At 36.0% G+C, this 19,255-nt stretch overlaps 2 protein-coding genes across 2 annotated transcripts in view; both read right to left on the bottom strand.

Moving 5' to 3' along the window:
- Positions 1–24: 24 nt before the first annotated feature.
- LOC140152965 (tRNA 2'-phosphotransferase 1-like) lies at positions 25–13,092 on the bottom strand. Its single transcript, XM_072175518.1, has 8 exons — positions 12,910–13,092; positions 11,918–12,014; positions 10,983–11,152; positions 10,357–10,454; positions 5,066–5,160; positions 4,619–4,675; positions 3,585–3,692; positions 25–1,062 (listed from the first exon to the last, which is right to left on the bottom strand). Exons 1-8 carry the CDS (start codon positions 12,937–12,939, stop codon positions 1,028–1,030), a joined length of 690 nt encoding a protein of 229 aa, XP_072031619.1. The 5' UTR covers positions 12,940–13,092; the 3' UTR covers positions 25–1,027.
- Positions 13,093–16,280: 3,188 nt separating this feature from the next.
- The window catches only part of LOC140152961 (nuclear pore complex protein Nup133-like), a 54,763-nt gene continuing 51,788 nt past the window's right edge, over positions 16,281–19,255 (bottom strand). The window contains exon 34 of the mRNA XM_072175515.1: positions 16,281–19,223. Within this exon, the coding sequence (XP_072031616.1) occupies positions 19,084–19,223 (140 nt within the window). The 3' untranslated portion in view covers positions 16,281–19,083. The remainder of the gene's footprint in view (positions 19,224–19,255) is intronic.

The following is a 19,255-nucleotide window of genomic DNA, read 5'->3' as shown; positions in this document are numbered from 1 at the left end:
ATTGCACATAATACGCTATTATACATGTTTATGATATTTTTATGTTATTTACTGAAAAGTAAATGGATCTAAACATCACAAAATATAGTTTCCTTCCATGCTGTGGTCTTCATTGTGTCAGCCACATTATCAAAAGTGGCCAGCAATATAGAAATAAATCCTAAATCTGAAGTTTATAACATTTTCTGATAGATACATTTTCAGGTGATAGTTATATGTGTGATGCGATCAAGCAAAATCAGTCGAAACTCGGAAATATTGATTTTGAGATGCAGGCAAACAAAGGAAATAATTCCTTTTGTTTCCTGTTGTTTTGGAAATTCTTTAATTGCTCATATCTTTGGAACTGGTTGTTCGATTTCAATGGGGTTTTCTGCAAAATGCAGCTTTGTAAATGTGTTTTACTATCCTTATAAGAAACTGAAAATTTAATATTTCCGAGTTCCAACTGATTTTGCTTGACCGCATCACATATACCTGAGCAATGTTCCAAAATAATATGGAACATTTATACTGGAGTATTGAGTCACTGTTATATGACCATTAGATGGTATTATGCCATTCTAAGCCTGGTATGGTGTTTATTGCTTTCTTGAGGAAGTGATGTAACCCCAATTTCTAATAATAGTATTCACAAAAAGAGCAGGCTTATGATCACTTCTGAGGCCACTCAAGGTTAGATCAATGCTGGAACCCACCATTTAAACTCTATTGTGTTTACTGAATTTATCCTTAAAAGTGTCCAGCATATAGGTAAAATGTTGCAAGAAATATCAAATTTCTGTAAATTGCTACCAAGCACTCTGCTAGCTATAACCCTAGTCACAACTGGGTCAAGGAGTTGATGTCATCACTACCCCAGGTAAATAAAAAGCACCTTTAGATGTAATATATGATTCTGTGTGATAGCTTGAAAATCTATCCTGTGATTGCATACACAAGACAGAAATTAGTATCTCCTCCAATCAGTGTCTTTGAGATGTTAAGTTAAATAACACAGAAATAGGTCATCACATAGATATATAGGTCATGAGTCTTGTACTGTAAACTGTATCTGCTGTCCTGCAAAATAAAAGAAGAAGAAATACATATCATCAATATGGCTATGGCTTGGGCATGTTTTAACAGGTTTTTTTACATGTAAGTGTCTTTGCCAAAAATTGAGACTTGTCCGCCATTGAAGGAAATTTGACCTTAGAAACACTAACAAGGCTTTGACAGTATTGGTTGAAATGGGTTGAAATTTATGAATTTTATTTATTTCTGAGTTCACAAACTTCAACAACTATTATCCTACCCATATCACCTACTCCAAAACAGTGCCAAAACAATGTCAAATAATTAAACACCTGTCAAACCAACCCCCTACCCTTGGCAAAAAAATTATGGTACTTTAACAAGACCTTCAGGTATTAAGAAAGTTTCCAATTACTAGTACTAGGCGGTTACCCGTATCTCGCGGTTTTCGGCTATCATAATTATTGGCTTTCGCAGATCTCAGAATCAGGGTGTGTCCTTTGGCTAGGTCTGACAAAAGGTCACCATGAAAACTTTTGTTTGTTAGTCCAAGGTCCACTCACCCACCAAGTTTGAGCACCATACAAGCAATATGAAATTTCTACCTTTTTGACCTATGACCTCTTAACCGTGGGTCTGACGAAAAGGTCACCGTGGAAACTTTTGTTTGTTAGTCCAAGATCCACCCACCCACCAAGTTAGAGCTCCATAGGGGCAATTTGAAATGTCTACCTTTTTTTGACCTATGACCTCTTAACCGTAGGTCTGACGAAAAGGTCACCGTGGAAACTTTTGTTTGTTAGTCCAAGGTCAACACACCCACCAAGTTTGAGCTCCATAGAGACAATTTGAAATTTCTACCTTTTTTTGACCTATGACCTCTTAACCGTAGGTTTGACAAAAAGGTCACCGTGGAAACTTTTGTTTGTTAGTCCAAGATCCACCCACCCACCAAGTTTGAGCTCCATAGGAGCAATTTGAAATTTCTACCTTTTTTTGACCTATGACCTCTTAACCGTAGGTCTGACGAAAAGGTCACCGTGGAAACTTTTGTTTGTTAGTCCAAGGTCAACACACCCACCAAGTTTGAGCTCCATAGGGGCAATTTGAAATTAGACTTCAATTGGACTTGACCCCGGCCTTGACCTTTGACCTTAAAAATATGAACTCGTTCTTCCTCATACCAAGCTGCACCCACCCACCAAGTTTGAGGAACGCGCGACCCCCGGTCTCCGAGAAAAGAGGCGGACAGACAAACAGACACACAAACAGATTCTGGTGAATTATAGTAAGACTAGGCGGTTACCCGTATTTGGCGGTTCTCGGGTGTCGCGATTACCTGGCTGATGGTGACAACTCACCAAGTTTTATGGCCATAGGACAGTTTTTACTAATTTGACCTCAGATGACCCCATGTAACCTCGAAATGACCTTCCAAAATTTGCCTCTAAATGTTGACTGTACCCACCACGTTTCATGCCCATGTGACAGTTTTTAGTAATTTGACCTTGGATGACCCCAAAATGACCTTCCAAAATTTGACTCTAAAAGGTGACTGTATCCACCAGGTTTCATGCGCACACGACATTTTTTACTAATTTGACCTCAGATGACCCCTGGGTGACCCTGGATGACCCCAAAATGACCTTCCAAAAATTTGACTACAAAAGTTGACTGTACCCACCAAGTTTCATGCCCATACAATAGTTTTTACTAATTTGACCTCAGATGACCCCTGGATGACCTCGGGTGATCTTGGCCCACTAACTGAAACAAACTTGTTCTGTCTGAGGTCCAGACGCACCCATCCACCAAGTTTGAGGAACGTGGACCCCTAGTCTCCGAGAAAATAGGCGGAAAACAGTTTTTACTAATTTGACCTCAGATGACCCCTGGGTGACCTTGACCCACTTATCAATACAAACTTGTTCTGTCCTAGGTCAAGATGCACCTACCCACCAAGTTTCATGCCCATATGACAGTTTTTACTAATTTGACCCCTAGATGACCTCTGGTGACCTTGACCCACTAACCAATACAAACTCGTTCTGTCCCGGGTCAAGACGCACCCCACTAACCAATATAAACTCGTTCTTCCTCATACCAAGCTGCACCCACCCACCAAGCTTGAGGAACGTGCGACCCCCGGTCTCCGAGAAAAACAGTTTTTACTAATTTGACCCCTGGATGACCTTGCTTGGGTGACCTTGACCCACTAACCAATATAAACTCGTTCTTCCTCATACCAAGCTGCACCCACCCACCAAGTTTGAGGAACGTGCGACCCCCGGTCTCCGAGAAAAGAGGCGGACAGACAAACAGACACACAAACACACAAACAGACAGATTCTGGTGAATTATAGTATGATAAGACCTAACTTTTAAGACAGTTTGTTTTCAAGGTGCAAATTTAACCATAGGGAACACTGTTGTACTGCTACACTCAGAAATTTTGAATCTTCACAAATTGCTCCTGAGTTCGATTTACAGGTGACGTTAGATGCCTTTGAACCACTTGCCACACTCCCCTCAACCCTCTGTTACACCACAACATTGGGTATACTTACTAGGTCTTACTCGTAGCACCTGACTGAAGTACTTAGGATGTATAATACCATTCGCATCTCCTGGGCTTAAAACTACACCATTCTTTGATAAGAAGAAATGTAAACCATCTGAAAAAGTGATGGGATACTAAAGTTGTAACAATAACATTTAGCAGGGATTCAAATCCGACGAGAACCCGAGAACCGGTTCTCCTGAAGGTTCTCGCTGGATTACAACTAGGAGAACCAGTTTTCGTAAGCTTCCAAGTCTGAGATCGCATGTCGTGTTACAGTTTAGCTTCCTTTACTTGCAACAGAAATATGATTTAATAATCTTATTAATCCAAAACAATAATTCCAAAATGTTGAGGAAACAAGGCAAAAGTTTCTTCATTTTAGCTGTCAATTTATCGTACGATCACAAATGGAAACCCATGAACATTGTTGTGAAAGTGAAAGCGACATGTATTGTCTGCCAAAAAATGCCAAAAAATTAAGGCCAGGTACATGAGGGGAAGGTGGTGACAGGCTGATAGCCTTTTCATTTTGCCTGTTTTTCTCAATATTTTGCAGGAATTGAAAGCCTGGTTTTGGTTAGAACCAAAGGTTCTCGCAAAAGCCCTTTGCAAGAACCTAAACAAGTTCCCGCAATCCATTTTGAATTTGAACCCCTGTTTAGTACTTCTTATTTATGCAATTTAATAGCGAAGTTTTATCTTCATAGGGTGCTAGCATTTTACCTCAGGCAGGGGGCAGAGGCAACATGGGTAAAATGTGTAGAAGGCAAGAAAAATCACCAAAAAGAAGTTCAACTAATGTTGTTTCATTTTGACTGCTAGGTAGTGGAGGGGAAGCAAAGCCAAAAAGGGGTGTGTGCATTCCCTCCCTGACCTTGCCACTGTGCATGCATGAACGCAATGAATTTCAGTTGGTTATTAACATGGTTCATAAGGGGCAACATGCTGCATCTGTGAATTCTAAATATAGCTGTACAAAATTAATATTTAAATGTTGCTATACTTGCGTATTTAACAGTATCAACAAATAATAATTACCTTGCAAAGCTTTTTGTAGATTTAGAAATATCATTACTTGACATGAAGCTCTCATCCCTGAAATATAAACATAGAATGTTGTGTGATATTGAAAACAAGTTACACACATCATAAAATTACAAATTGTAAATACTTGCAGTACGACAATACTTCATATACGGCATGGTCTTATGTATTGTTACCTTGTTTGCTTTACCCTTATGGGGAAGGAACCGAGGATGTCTGTAATTGCTGGATGTCCACTGTTTTGTGAAGTATACGAGTAATACTATTAGTTAGCCCTGTTCTCATGTAATATGAAAAATATTTATTTGTGGTCCTATCCCATTTGACCTACATCCTCATGTGCTACAATCTCATATGCATGAACAAAAAGGGGATAAATAATTTTAGGTAATCCTTGTTTGTTTCAAACATTAACAATTACCATCAAAATTATGCACTCACCGCTTATGACTCCATCTTCCCCTGGTTCTCCTTGTGCAAAGTGTATATGTGTTCTCTTCATTCTCTTTAAACCCTGAGAAGTTAACACGGAATATCTCATAGAAGCAGACAGACCGAGGAAAACGAGGGTAGGCAGATTTCTTTCATGCTTTGATGGTTGAGCAAGTGTCCCAAGTTATGCACACTGGTAACATTAAATAAATCTCACGACCCCTCTGAGTACGAGATACAAGACCCCCTAAAATGACCCCCTGTCTCCCCCAAAAAAAAAAAAAAAAAGCTAGAAAATGGGTAGTTTCAAGATGATCAAATATATAGAATACCATTCACAATGAAAAATATACTCTGCAGGTATTAAGTTGACATATTAATCTTAACGGATATGAAAGAAAAAGTAAAAAATCTTATTGGGTTGTTCCATTTTTTTAGGAGGGTGTTTTCCTATTTTCACTTTTTGAGAAAAAGTGAAAAATGCGTTTTTTACCCACTTTTGACACAAAAAATAAAAACCTTCATACCTTTTAATTTTTTTTATTTTCACATGTAAACTAGTTTCATGCAAGACTAATTAAATAAAGAAATAAAAATCATGGAGAGTATTTTAGTTTATGAGATATAAACCCGGAAGTGGACTACTTTTTCCATATTCTAGAATGCAGATGTTGTAGAGATATTGAGTTTAATTGGTTTTTTGAAGTCTTGATTGTGTATGTTTAATAAAAAGAAATGGTTTCTCCTTTATAATGTCTCAGATGACAATCAGAGGTATTTTGAAGCCTGGGCTATTCCATTATAATACAGAGGTATCACTCTAGAACATCTTCAAGTTTGCTTTAATGGGCCAATTACATCTAAAAAGCTAGAAAAAGATCAAAGATATAGAAAACCATTCACAATAAAAAACATACTCTGTAGGTATTAAGTTGATATATTACCCTTAACAGATATGAAAGAAAACGTACAAAAATCTAATTGGTTTGTTCCATTTTTAGGAGGGGTGTTTTCCTATTTTTCACTTTTTGAAAAAAAAAATGAAAAATGCGTTTTTACCCACTTTTAACGCAAAAAAATAAAACCTTCATATCTTTTAATTACTTTTATTTTCACAGGTAAACTAGTTTTATTCCAGACTAATTAAATCAAAAAGTAAAATCATGGAGAGTATTTCAGTTTATCGGATACAGGCCCTGAAAATGGACTACTTTTTCCTAATGCTAGAATGCAGATGTTGTAAATATATTGAATTTAATTGGTTACTTGAAGTCTTGATTTTGGTTTAAATAAAAAATAATTTGTTTCTCCTTTATATTGTCTATTATGACAATCAAAGGTATTTTGATGTGTGGGTTAGACCATTATAATACAAAGGTGTCACTCAAGAAAGGTAGCTTATAATGGTCCAATAACATCAACAAAGGTAGAAAATTGGTATTTTCACGATGAACAAAGATATAGAAAAACCCCTTCTCAATCAAAAATATAATCTGCATGTGTTAAGTTAAATTGCTCCTTAGGAATAGAAGAAAATGGGTAGTTTCAAGATGATCAAATATATAGAATGAAAAATATACTCTGCAGGTATTAAGTTGACATATTAATCTTAACGGATATGAAAGAAAAAGTAACAAATCTGATTGGTTTGTTCCATTTTGGGGAGGGTGTTTTCCTACTTTTCACTTTTTGAGAAAAAGTGAATAATGTGATTTGTTACCAATATTTTGATGCAAAAATAGAAACCTCCATATATTTTTATTTTTTGATTTTCACAGGTAAACTAGTTTAAGGGCTCGGATAGTGATGTTTTCACATATTTCTTGAGCCTTCTGATATCAAATAATTGTGATTGTGATATAATAGATTTTTTTTTTCAAATACACCAAAAACATTTAGGTCTTTTTGGGAAAATATATCTTTAATATCTATATGAAAGGTCAAAATTTTCAATTGATCGTCGGCTTTTCATCCCAGCTACATAGGCCTACACTTTAAGTATATATCGTTAGATTTATAAAGTTTACTTAGGAATGTTAAATATCAAATTTTAATAATTTGCCATCAAATTTGTATTATATCGTAAATTTCAAAAATCAAAATTATTTGATATCGGAAGGACATTCCTCGTAATCAGAATGCAATTGGAAATGTCTGATGTGCTCTCAGGTCACATACAAAATACGTGAAACGCCGCTATCCGAGCCCTTAATTCCAGACTAATTAAATAAAGAAATACAAGTCATGGATGATATTTTAATTTACGAGATACACACAAGTGGACTACTTTTTTTTATTTTTATAATGCAGATGTTTTTAAGATATGGGCTTTTAATCTTTAATGTGTATTTGTAATTAAAATATGATTTGTTTTCAGTGGGGTGCCACGGGGGTGCTATCCTCAACAAATGCCCCTAATCAGAACTCTTTCCCCAGTTGCCTCCCCCTAAAACTGGCGCTGCCTTTGTTTGTGTCTCCTCCGTTATGCTTAATATGACAATTAAATGTATTTTGACATCTGAGTTATTCCATTTTTATAGATGGGTGTCATTCTAGAAACTAAAATGGAGAACATTTTCATGACAGAAATATTTTGAAAAAAAAAGCTGAACACAGTGCATCTGAATTCTAAATCAGTCATAATACTTAGTCATAGTCACAAGGTGCAAATGGTAAATTTTGTTTGAGGCGAGTGATCATTCTCTCTCGCATGCCACAGCTTGCCCAAACTCAAATGCTAGTGAGCAATTTTCCACTCACCATAGATACAATTTTATGTGAATGTAGATACCTTGATAAGTATTACAGCTTCAAATCTATGTAGCATTTCTTATATAATTTATAGTTGAGATTTGGACATAGAATAAAGGACATCAAAAGACATTTTTTGAGCCTTTTGATGCTTATTGTTAAAATCATCATTAACCTTTGTCACGGATGGAATACCGTATGAGAACTTCATGGCTTGGTTGGGGCAATTGGTAATGCAAAGAAGTTGGCATTTCTCAGTGTGGAACGTAACTCCGCATAATATAAGCATTGGGGAGTTCTTGCAAGGTGTCCAGATCGTGTTTTGATTGAACTTTGGTCAGCATTTTGGTAGACCGTTTATGTATTATCCCTTCAATGTTAGACATACGAAACAGTGAAATATGGCGAAAACCATGATGATTAAGTTTTCTACAAACACCCCAGTGACATAATGTTAATTGTATTTTTTTTTTTTTCATTACCATCTGTTGTGATAAGGAAGTAGTTTGTGTAAGAAACACATGAAGAAAAACAAATGCTTCATTTGACCAATTGTTAAAAATGCACTGCATTTGGTGGACATTGTTAGATGTTATGGTATTCTCTGCAATGATATGACTGTATAGTTGTGCAAACAGCAATAATGGAACAATGCTAAAATGCACTGAATTGGTGAACATGTAAGTAAGATGCAATGGTTGTCTCAATGATATGACTGCATATTTGTGCAAACAGCAATAGTGGAATAATGTTTAACAAAAAATAAAATATTTTCTTATAAAAACACACAAATTAAAATTAGGACTAACTAAGGCATTTTGAACATTTTGAACATGGAGACCTGGATATTTAAAAAAAAATCATTTTTTTAAAACCCTTTTGTTATTTATTGTTATAACCATATTTGTTAAGTTTGACCAAGCTAATGCAACTCTCCTAATTAACATCATACGGTAGAGATATGAGCATTTAGCAGACCGTACAGCTATTATCTGCTCAATATCAGCCATTTTACACAGTGGAATATAGCAAAAACCTTGATACCCCAGTTTTCTACAAACACCCCTTTGAAATAATGGACTAACCCTGGCTAATATTCCATGTTTGTGTCACCGTAGTCATGTGGTATAGAGTGATAAACAAAATGTTGCAGTTTTGAATTGAAGTCATCATCATATGCAGTGATATGGAAGTAGAAGTGTAAGTAACACAAATGCCTCATTTGACTAATTGTTAAAAGTGCCCTGAATTGGTGGACATGTAAGTAAAATACTAAAAAAGTCTCCATGATTTTGAATGCATTTTTGTAAACATCAATAGTGGGATAATTTATGACAAAAAAATAAAAAATAAAAAAAGATATGAAGGTTTTTATTTTTTCCACCAAAGATTGGGGAAAATTAGGCATTTTCAACATTTTAAAAATACAAGAATATAGTCTCACCCCTCATGCTGAAAATGGAACATTCCAAACAATTTTAAAGCTTGCTGTGCATTTTCATATTGTGAAAATATGTAATATTACATGACAGAAAAAATAAACTGATAAACCATTGTGTTATATTCAAACATGTCATCTGAAATGTGTGCAAAATTCAATATTTTCAAATTTGTCAGGGGTTAACAGAAGCATATTTTAGGGCGGTTGTAGGGGGGTCTGGTATCTTGCTCAGGGGGGATATGAGAATTTTTCATCACCATTTTCATGAATACTTTAGGGAACCTAATGAAACTTCAAAATATGAGTAAAAAATGCTGACCCCTCTTTTCCTCGATTTTGCTATATTGTACTGTTTTCTGAGATATGTAGTGTTAAGTTGGTCAAAGAATGGAAAAATATAAATGATTAAAATTCAGCTTTAATAGTTTGTTCACTTCTCATGAGCATCAAAACTGATGTAGTATAATGTGCATCATATTTCACTTCACATAATGAAAGTGAAGACTATGATCACCAAAGTTTCAACCATCCTAGTTGATTGGCTTCATTCATCCAATCATGTTTTGGCCTTAAACATGTCCATGTGTTTATCTTTCATGAGCATATTTCTTTGTTGTTATAACAAAGAGACCTATCCAAAAATAGATATAAGAGCAGTTTTAGAGCACAACTTGCCCTTTTAGTGATATGATCAATTCCTTAATATGGCTATTCTATTTAAAATCCACACTACCCCTGTGGAAGATCTTGGAAATAACTTTCATAGGAGGAGTGTGAATTTCAAATGCAATTAGCACATTTACCAACTTTATTTAACTCACCCTCCCTGTGTGGAAGATTCAACAATCTTTGAATGTTTTTCAGAGGGTGTATGAAATTAAAATGGAGTTACCTAATGTGGTCATACCATTTGAAATTTATTTTCCCCCTGTGGAAGATATATTTCCAAAATCATCCACAGGGGGAGTGTGGATTCTAAATGGAATAGCCCATTTGAACAAGATAGACTGATGCATTGACAACATCCAAGTCTTACTTCTTACAAGAGAGTCACATGCAGAAACAAATAGTATAAGTAGGTCCATTCACCCGCCAATGGTTGCTTTACCTCTTTTGAATAACATCCCAAGGCTTGAAGTAGGTTCCATGAATGATGGTTGGATACCCTGCAGCATCTGTGATTGGAGTCAATTCCAGATCTGGTAGCTAAAACGCAAGGTACAAATCAATAATAATTGTTCATTATTGGATGACTCGGAAGAAATCAAATAAATAGATTCATGTCAAATTTCATTCACATTATAACACACCAGTACAACAACATAATTATTTAAGAATTTTACCTTATTTTAATTTTACCTCATTTACATCGTGTCACTATACACTGGTTCACCGCAAGTTTGGTAGTGATGTGCATGCGTATTTCACTGGTAGCAGTATCAAATTGCGCATGTTAAGGTATTGCGCATAGTGTACACGCATGCATACAAGGTTGGTTTGTTGACTTGTTTGCAGCGCAACCGTAAAAAAGCATTGATGTCACTACCAAACTTGAAGAGAACCAAAGAATATACACCGATCACATATTACAACCATGCATTATATTTAAACATGTATCTAACAGGCAGCGCTATATACCTTAAACCAATGAAAGTTACCATCAGCCCAGTGACATACGCAAGGGAGGGGGTCATTGGTGAAAAAAAAAAAAAAATAGAAAGACATTGTATTCACCTCAAATGAATGTCCTTGGTTAGCACATATCTGAAGCAGCCATGTAGATGTGTTATTTCTGAGGCTAAATCTTTGTTTATCATTGGATGCTGCTACATGCTTGATATCATCTAATGTATATCCCTTGAAGATCTTGTGTGCTAAGAGATCCTTGACATTGATGTAACCACCTGATTGCCAGGGATATAAGAAAAATAAATTGAACATGAAAAAAATGTCACCTAAATTATGAACTACCAGTAAAGAGGGCAATTACTGCAAAATATCTAAGAGAACCATTAGACCAGGGCCTGGATTATCAGAATGATCAAGTGCGTAATTACACTGTGATATAAATCTGCTTTATTTAGAAGTGTACCTTTGTCCTTTGGCATTTCAAAACTCAGTATCTATCCAGGTGCATGAAGAAATAATCAAAATGATCCTGCTCTGAGTGACATACCCTACCTGAAGTGTTAGTGTATGGCAGAATGGCGGAGTCGGGACTATAATCTCAAATTGAACACATTTTTGCTTATTGAACATACTGTTCTATAGAACACTTGACATGTGACGTCATTGCCCGGCAGTATGCGCACGCATTATGGCACTTTCCATTGTTCTTTGCCCTGCAGTGTGCGTGCGCATCGTAGTTTGCTCAGGGCATGTGTATTTTTAATAAATCTCCCACCACCACATTTCATATAGTACAAGAAAGCCATTGAACAGTGAAGCGGTTCGTTCGAGCATATCGAAAGACCAATCCCTCGCCTTTGTTGATAAACATTGATGTCAAGTGGTCTATACTTTCAGATTGACATTTTTTTCAATTTTGTGAACCTGTTTACTTTAAATGCTAAATAATTTTCAGTCTTTTCAATTATGACGGGTATATTTTATTTTGGATAATAGGTACATTACAACTTATTTCTGTATTCTTCAGACTTTGTACTTACCTGAATCAATCTCAAATCCCAAGGCAACAGCTTGATGTCTCAAAACATAAGTCAGTTTCTTTGATAAACGAACATCTTGATCATTTTTTCCCGATCCCTATGAAAAATAAAAAATATATTATGAATAGGATGAAATGTTTCAATCAACCTTAACTGAAGGCACCTTGCTAAACTTGCACTTTGTGTATTGCGTGACACGCATATGATTGTGTTCAAATTAATTAACGCTTGAGTGACTGAAGTACATGTAGTTACAGTTCCACGCTCTCTATCCACACAGTAACTATCATGTCGTCGATGTGTGGATATTAGATAGATTTCTCTATCAACATGCTATTAAACTATCAGCAGTCAGGTTGCTCGAGAAGTCTAGCCACAAATTTGTTCACCGATAGTTTCACATTCGAGGCTAGAGACCATTGCATTCAAAATCTAGTCAGATTGGCTGAAGCATGACACCGTGTAAATTACCGGGCAATTTTCGGCAAGCTGAGGGGGGGGGGGGGTTGGCACACATTCACTTGGCACCTTTTGAATAAAACGCTCTTAGAAAAAGGCTTAGGAAAACAGTACAGAAACGTTTAAATGTGCACATTTTCCTGCTCGCTGGGCGGAGAGGGAAGGCAAGCAATATTTGGAGAGCCGTTTGGAAATACCCCAGGGGCTAACATCTGTTGCATCGAATCCGGAACTATCGTGTGCAAATTCAAAGCTATAATCAAATGTAGTAAACCTTTGATAAGCGTGTATTTTACATCGCGTATTTACTGCTGTTGCCGAGTGGAAATTTATGAATGAACTGTGCGCCGTACGCGTTGTTTAGCTCCGATTTTGCAACATCACGGTACTAGTCGCGCTCATCAAAGGTTTGCTGCATTTGATTATAGACTAGAGTTCTTGAGTAAGGTATTACCTTAGGTAAGCTTAAAATCATGAAATGCATGAATTCAGCTTGGAAGCTTAAATCTAAATATATTGAAATGATTACATACCTGTCTCGCAGATGATGCTGCCATTGCCATGCGCTTGTTATGACTTCAGCACTTGAAATCAGATTTCAGAGTATTCGTGATTCAACACGGAAACACATGAAGTATTTTAAAACATGAAAACAAGTATTGCACAACCATCGCAAATTCACGATCGATCAGCTGTGCGATGTTTTGTTTTGTTGACATCTGACCTGAAAAAGTTCAGTGAACTCACTCCAGTGATATGGCAAGCCAAATGCTCAATAAACACAAACCAAGTTTGTTCACTGCACAGTCATGCAGTGCCTTGACCCATTAGGTGAGAGGGAGTTCAGTAAAACAAAAAAGGGGATCATTAGGGGAGTTGAAAAATGGATACATAATGTTGCCCCCTCCCTGGATTCTTGAAACAATTATGGGCGGAGCGAGCAAAAATTTGCACAAATAGGGCAGTTAATTTTGGTTATAATGAAGTTGAATATCGTACTTAAGGGATCTAAAATGAGTGTTTCTTGCGTTTCGATAGTATTTTTTGTGGCACATGAGAGCACCCCAGACCTATCGAATTGTATTCTGAATACGAAGCATGTCTTTCTGATATCAAATAATTTTCATTTTTTGAAAATCACAATATAATACAAATTTTATGACAAATTATAAAAATTTGATATTTTTTGAATTTTTGATATATAACAGTCCTCGTAGTAAATTATATAAATCTAATGATATATTCTTAAAGTGTATGTAGCAGGGAGGAAAAGCCGACGGTCAATTGAAAATTTTGACCTTTCATATTGAAGATATGGATTTTTTCCCAAAAAGACCTAATTTTTTTGGTGTTTTGGGAAAAAAATCCATATCTTCAATACGAAAGGTCAAAATTTTCAATTGATCGTCAGGCTTTTCAACCCACCTACATACACTTTAAGTATAAATCATCAGATTTATAAAGTTTACTTCAAGTACTGTTAAATATCAAAAATATCAATTTTTAATGATTTGCCATAAAATGTGTATTAAATTGCGAATTTCAAAAATTCAAAATTATTTGATATCAGAATGACATTCTTCGTATTCAGAATGCAATTCGATATGTCTGATGTGCTCTAATGTCCCAAAATAAATACTGTCCAAACATTCATACCCCAGCTCTTAATTAATCTTTCAAATGCAGGCATGAAAATTGGTCTGATTGAGGCTGCTTTTTTACTATTTTCTGTGAATTTGATTCAGAAATAGGCTGAAAAACACGGAACTGAATATCAAAAAACGTTGAAAAATTATGATTTTGTTATGAAATGTGCACAAAGTACACAAAAATTGTGACTTTCACCACTTGGAGGCGGTGCAGAATCGATGCTGAATTGGTCAATTCGGCACCCCCCCTAATTTTTTATTTACGTTTCAAAATTTGACCCATATGATATATTTGTACTATTCTACTCATTAGATATTAATGTCAAAATTTTGGCAAAGAATAAAATTAAAATTTGACCCAACTCGTATATTAGGGGCTGTGCAATAATTATGAGCCCTTGGGGAGGGTAAAATGTAAAATGGGGGGCAAGAAATTTTGGCGAGCGAAAGGGGAGGGGGGGCAAGTAATTTTGGGCAAACAAATAGGGGGGGAAAGTGATTTTTGGCACACATTCTTGGGGCGCCTTTTAAATAAAACGCTCTAAAAGGCTTAGGAAAACCGTACGGAAACGCTTAAATATGCAAATTTTCTTGCTCGCTGCGCTTGCAACATGTACAGCGTGTCCCAAAAGTAACTTAACATTGTGAATTGGCCATATCTCAAATATTTCCTACTTCATACCAAAATGGAGAACATATTCATATAGATTGATCTTTTAGAATTATTCTGATACCAAAAACAGCATTATTGATGACCCTTTGACCTTACTGTGCGACTGTACATATGTGTGTATCAGACCCACAAAAGCAAGCTCATGTGTTCTTTGTTCAAGAACATGAATGATGTGCTTCCCTGAACAATAGAGTTGGTTCACTCACTGCGCACGCTACATTTCGGTATGAACATTCATGGATTACATGGCTTAGCGTAAGCGTGACTGCTGTTTTAGATTATAATTAGGATATATTGACAATATTAAACTTTACTTTAAAACAGTTGAAGTGAAGATGAATTTCCTATAGATCAACGGATTCAGGTCGTATGGTTCTTTGCCGAGACAAAGTCGGACAAACTCACTGAAGCAATGTTTAGGGAACAGTTTAATGTAAATTATGCACTACCCAGCCGAAATACACTAAAGCAACTAGTGCTAAAATTCCTATCAACTGGATCTGTTCATGATCTACTTCGGGCAGGACGTGGAAGAACAGGAAGATCGGCTACAAACATTGATGTCATACGAAGAGCAGTGGCGAAAAGCCCAAGGTGATCAGTACGTCGACTTTCAATGGAGAACATTAACAACGTACCGCGTACAACTGTTCATCGAATCCTCAGAAAAGATCTTTTAAAAGTAGTTTCCATATAAAACCAAGATAAAACAGAAAATGAAGATTACGCATTGAAAACAAACAAACGAACAATCAAACAAACACAGCCAAATTAAACAAAACAGATTTTAAAATGATAACACGTTATATCGTGTTCACATCTCAAATGACGAGACTTATTTTGCGTTTATAAAAGTGGGTTTTACGGTACGGTAGATATCCATTAATTTCATGCCAAAGGGTCATGACCACATAGGCATGTTTGGTATCATAACATTTCTAAAAGAATTATCTACATACTGTGCAATGTTTGTAACAACACTATTAACCCAACGCAAGTTATGGCAAATTCACAATGTTAAGGGACTTTTGGGACACCCGGTATATAGACCATTTACAGTTTGCAAATTGGGATCCCAAAATTTGGCATGTGCAAGGGGGAGGGGGCAAAGATTTTTTTGGCGGGCCGAGGGGGGGGGGCAAGCGATTTTTGGCGGGCCGAGAGGGGGGTCAAGCAATTTTTGACGAGCCGTTTGGAAATTTTACCCCCCGGGGAGGGCTCATAATTATTGCACAGCCCCTTATGGCTTTAAGCAGAAGGGTACCTGAATAGCAATAATCTTAAGGGCTCTCCATTAACAAACCTGGATGGATTGGGAACAGCCTGGATAAACACTACTCTCTGTGACTGACAGCTTAACTTCACCTTCAAAGGATGAAGATGTTGCCAAATTTAAATTAAATTCAGACTTTTCCCCCTAAGTCAAACCCCCAGCAAGTTTTGAACCTGGGACCCCATGCATCTAGTCTAACCAAAAGCAACTACTCTAACCCTGCACCACACTTCCCAAAATGTTCCTGAGCAAGGAAACATGGGGAAATTAGGTGTGCAAAAAACTAAAAGAATTGCAATAATGACAACATTTTATATTATACTGCATTGTTTTATTATCAAATGTTTACATACAATGTTTATAACACAGTATAGTTAAGGTCATGGCACTTTACTTCAGGAAAAGTATGCATGTTTGATCAATAATCTAAAGTGGCATGTTATTTGAACAAACATTCAAAACATGTTATAATACAAACAAAAAAACTTTTAGCTGTAGATCAATGGTTCATAACTTGTTCTCGGAATGCAAGCCCATAATGTTGAAAGTCAGACAGTTTGCATCACCATTTAAAAATTAGTTTTGTTATTATCACCACTCTCCAAGTTTGCACTTGCAACCCAAATGGAGTTCACAACTTCTACATTGGGAAGGCCTACTCTAGATTTGGAATGAGCTTTGGCTACATCTTATGATCATTCCAAACCAGTCATCTCCACATCACTTTAAGCCAAATCTTCATTCATACCACACTTATAAATATACAAACACAGTGCTCTTAGAAAAGCAAGTGTATCACATTGCTTACAAGTAAAATATTAATTAAACAAACTTAATTATAACAAGCATGAATGAAACATAACATGAGTAAACTAATGTATCAAATAAATTAGTCTTGTGAGATGAAAAGTTTACAGTGTGTGAGGATGACAGAATAAGATCTGGTAGGGGAGGAACAATTTACAAGTCTTTTATCTTGAGCAGAAGACTGACCACTTCTGTCAATATCATTAATAATGTCATCAATTATTTTACAATTTCATAATGAAAGAAATTGAAAAATTGAGAATCTCTACAACAGCAAACTGAATGTACATTGCATTGTTTAAATCATAAATCATGGGACTGTACAAACAAAACGAGACCAACATCACAGAAGTTGTGCTGCTTTACCATTAAAATCTGTATGTTTTCATTGGTTTATTGCTAGAATTTGCCCAACACCTTGGACATTGTGCAGTATATAGCTTGGGCATATTAGGTCTCATTTTGATAGAAGGGACTGCAGTATATCAAATATTATTTTTCTTCACAACACCAACATTTCAATTTACTTTGTCCTCATTTTGTTTGAGTGTGCCATAAATACAAATATTGCAGAATCTATTATTTTCATACAACCAGTATTTATTTTACCCCACCTGCTGATCATGATTCTAAATCTTTCTATAATAATTATGTTACTTTTTTTTTTATTATCCTCTTATATGAGACTATATTTTCTGTAATTTATGTGACCCATCACATTGAAACACAGCCACTGTCTCAACCCCACATTTATAAACAATAGAAAAAATATGTCTTGATAAAAAACAAATAGAATTTGTGCTATATTTGTCACATAGTATCAATTTCTGTATTCGACATCAATCATTTTAAAGCACATAAAACAGTTTTTGACTTTGTTAATAAGAATTTAAACTATGCCTTCAATGTGATGGGTTACATATAGACATTACATACATATGACTTTCACAAAATGAAGTGCTCAGAATTCTGTTAACATATCAATTGGACCACTAATTGTTCCATCCGCTTAACTGCAGAAACTCTACTACTTTCCCTCTTGGCAAGTTGTTAACTTCACTACTCATTTCATTAAGTGCAGCTTCATATCACCACTGACTTGCCAAGAGGAAAAATAGTATAGTCAATTCAGCAAACAGCTACCATTTGATTTTAAGATCTGCTTGAAGATATTGCATGCTTCTTGTTGCCTGGGATCTGATACAATACATGCTTATTGAACAATGACCAGAAACAAAAACATTTGTCAATCTGTATAACACTACTGAAAATCCTTCTATATTGGACTCTCTGGTATGGGACTAAATTATCTGGAATGTTTGTTTTCTTTCATCAAAGGCATATATCTAACAATAATACCCATGAAGCATTACAAATCACATTCTGCACAGAATGCAAAACAAACTTGTATGCATGTATGATGAAGCAATTATATTTTTTCCTTAATAGGTCAACCTCCTGTATAAATTCATTTAAACATAATTGTTTTTGTTGACTTAGTCTAGCATATACTACATAACATATTCAATCATTTTGATACGCTCTCTGTGAGGCCCATCTCTACGAGCAAGACTAGCTTCATCCGAATTCAAACCAAAGTTCAGTCTTGTAATGTAAAACCTTTTATTTTCCAAGATGAATAATAGGCTATTCCAGTTGAAATCCATACACCTCCTATGGAAGATATGACCTTTATTTCCTCCACAGGGGTGTAGATTTCAAATTGATTCACCTATTCAGGTAACCTCATTTGAAATTCACACTCCCTGTGTGGTAGATAACAGTTCAACCATCCATAGATTTCACCTGGAATAGCTCTCCATAAAGAGGTCTTAAGCAAATTGCTCAGTACATCTTTATGGAGCTATTTCAGGTGAAGACATTTCATCATCTTGATGAAATATAATAAAAATCTACCTATTACACTGGATTTCAGAGAAGAAAGGCAGTCCCTTGTTCAGATTGACGTGAGCGCCCCCCTGTTAATGAGCGACATACGTGGAACTTTGTGTTCACCGCAGATGAAGGCCGCAGATCTGCGCCGACCAACGATTTGACGCACAATCGGCCAATCAGATTATCGGCCTGTTGCTATGATTGTCACTTTGTCAGACGATTGATTCAGCCAATCAGAACCCCACTTCCATGTATACGCTCTGCACACTCTCAAACTGTAAACATGTGCAGTTTTTTTCTGACAAAAACTGTACTGTAGGACTGTCTAGTTAACTTCATGACTCTGAACATGTTATTTGGCTCCTCCTCACCACACAAATATGTTGGCTATCTGAAGGAATTTTGACAGTTACTCTGCCGAAAGTCTTTCCAACTGTTCATATCCAGCCCTGAGTAGATATTGGAAACTGGCGTTGTCACTCAACTCTTGCAACTCTCCACATGATAGAAGTTCTTCTACACCAGGTAAGTACAGCTGAAGGTTCAATCCTGTCAAATAGAGAGAATGTTAAACGTGTAAG

Source organism: Amphiura filiformis, chromosome 5, assembly GCF_039555335.1.
Source record: "Amphiura filiformis chromosome 5, Afil_fr2py, whole genome shotgun sequence".
Taxonomy (NCBI): Eukaryota; Metazoa; Echinodermata; class Ophiuroidea; order Amphilepidida; family Amphiuridae; genus Amphiura; species Amphiura filiformis.
This window is presented reverse-complemented; position numbering and strand designations above follow the sequence as displayed.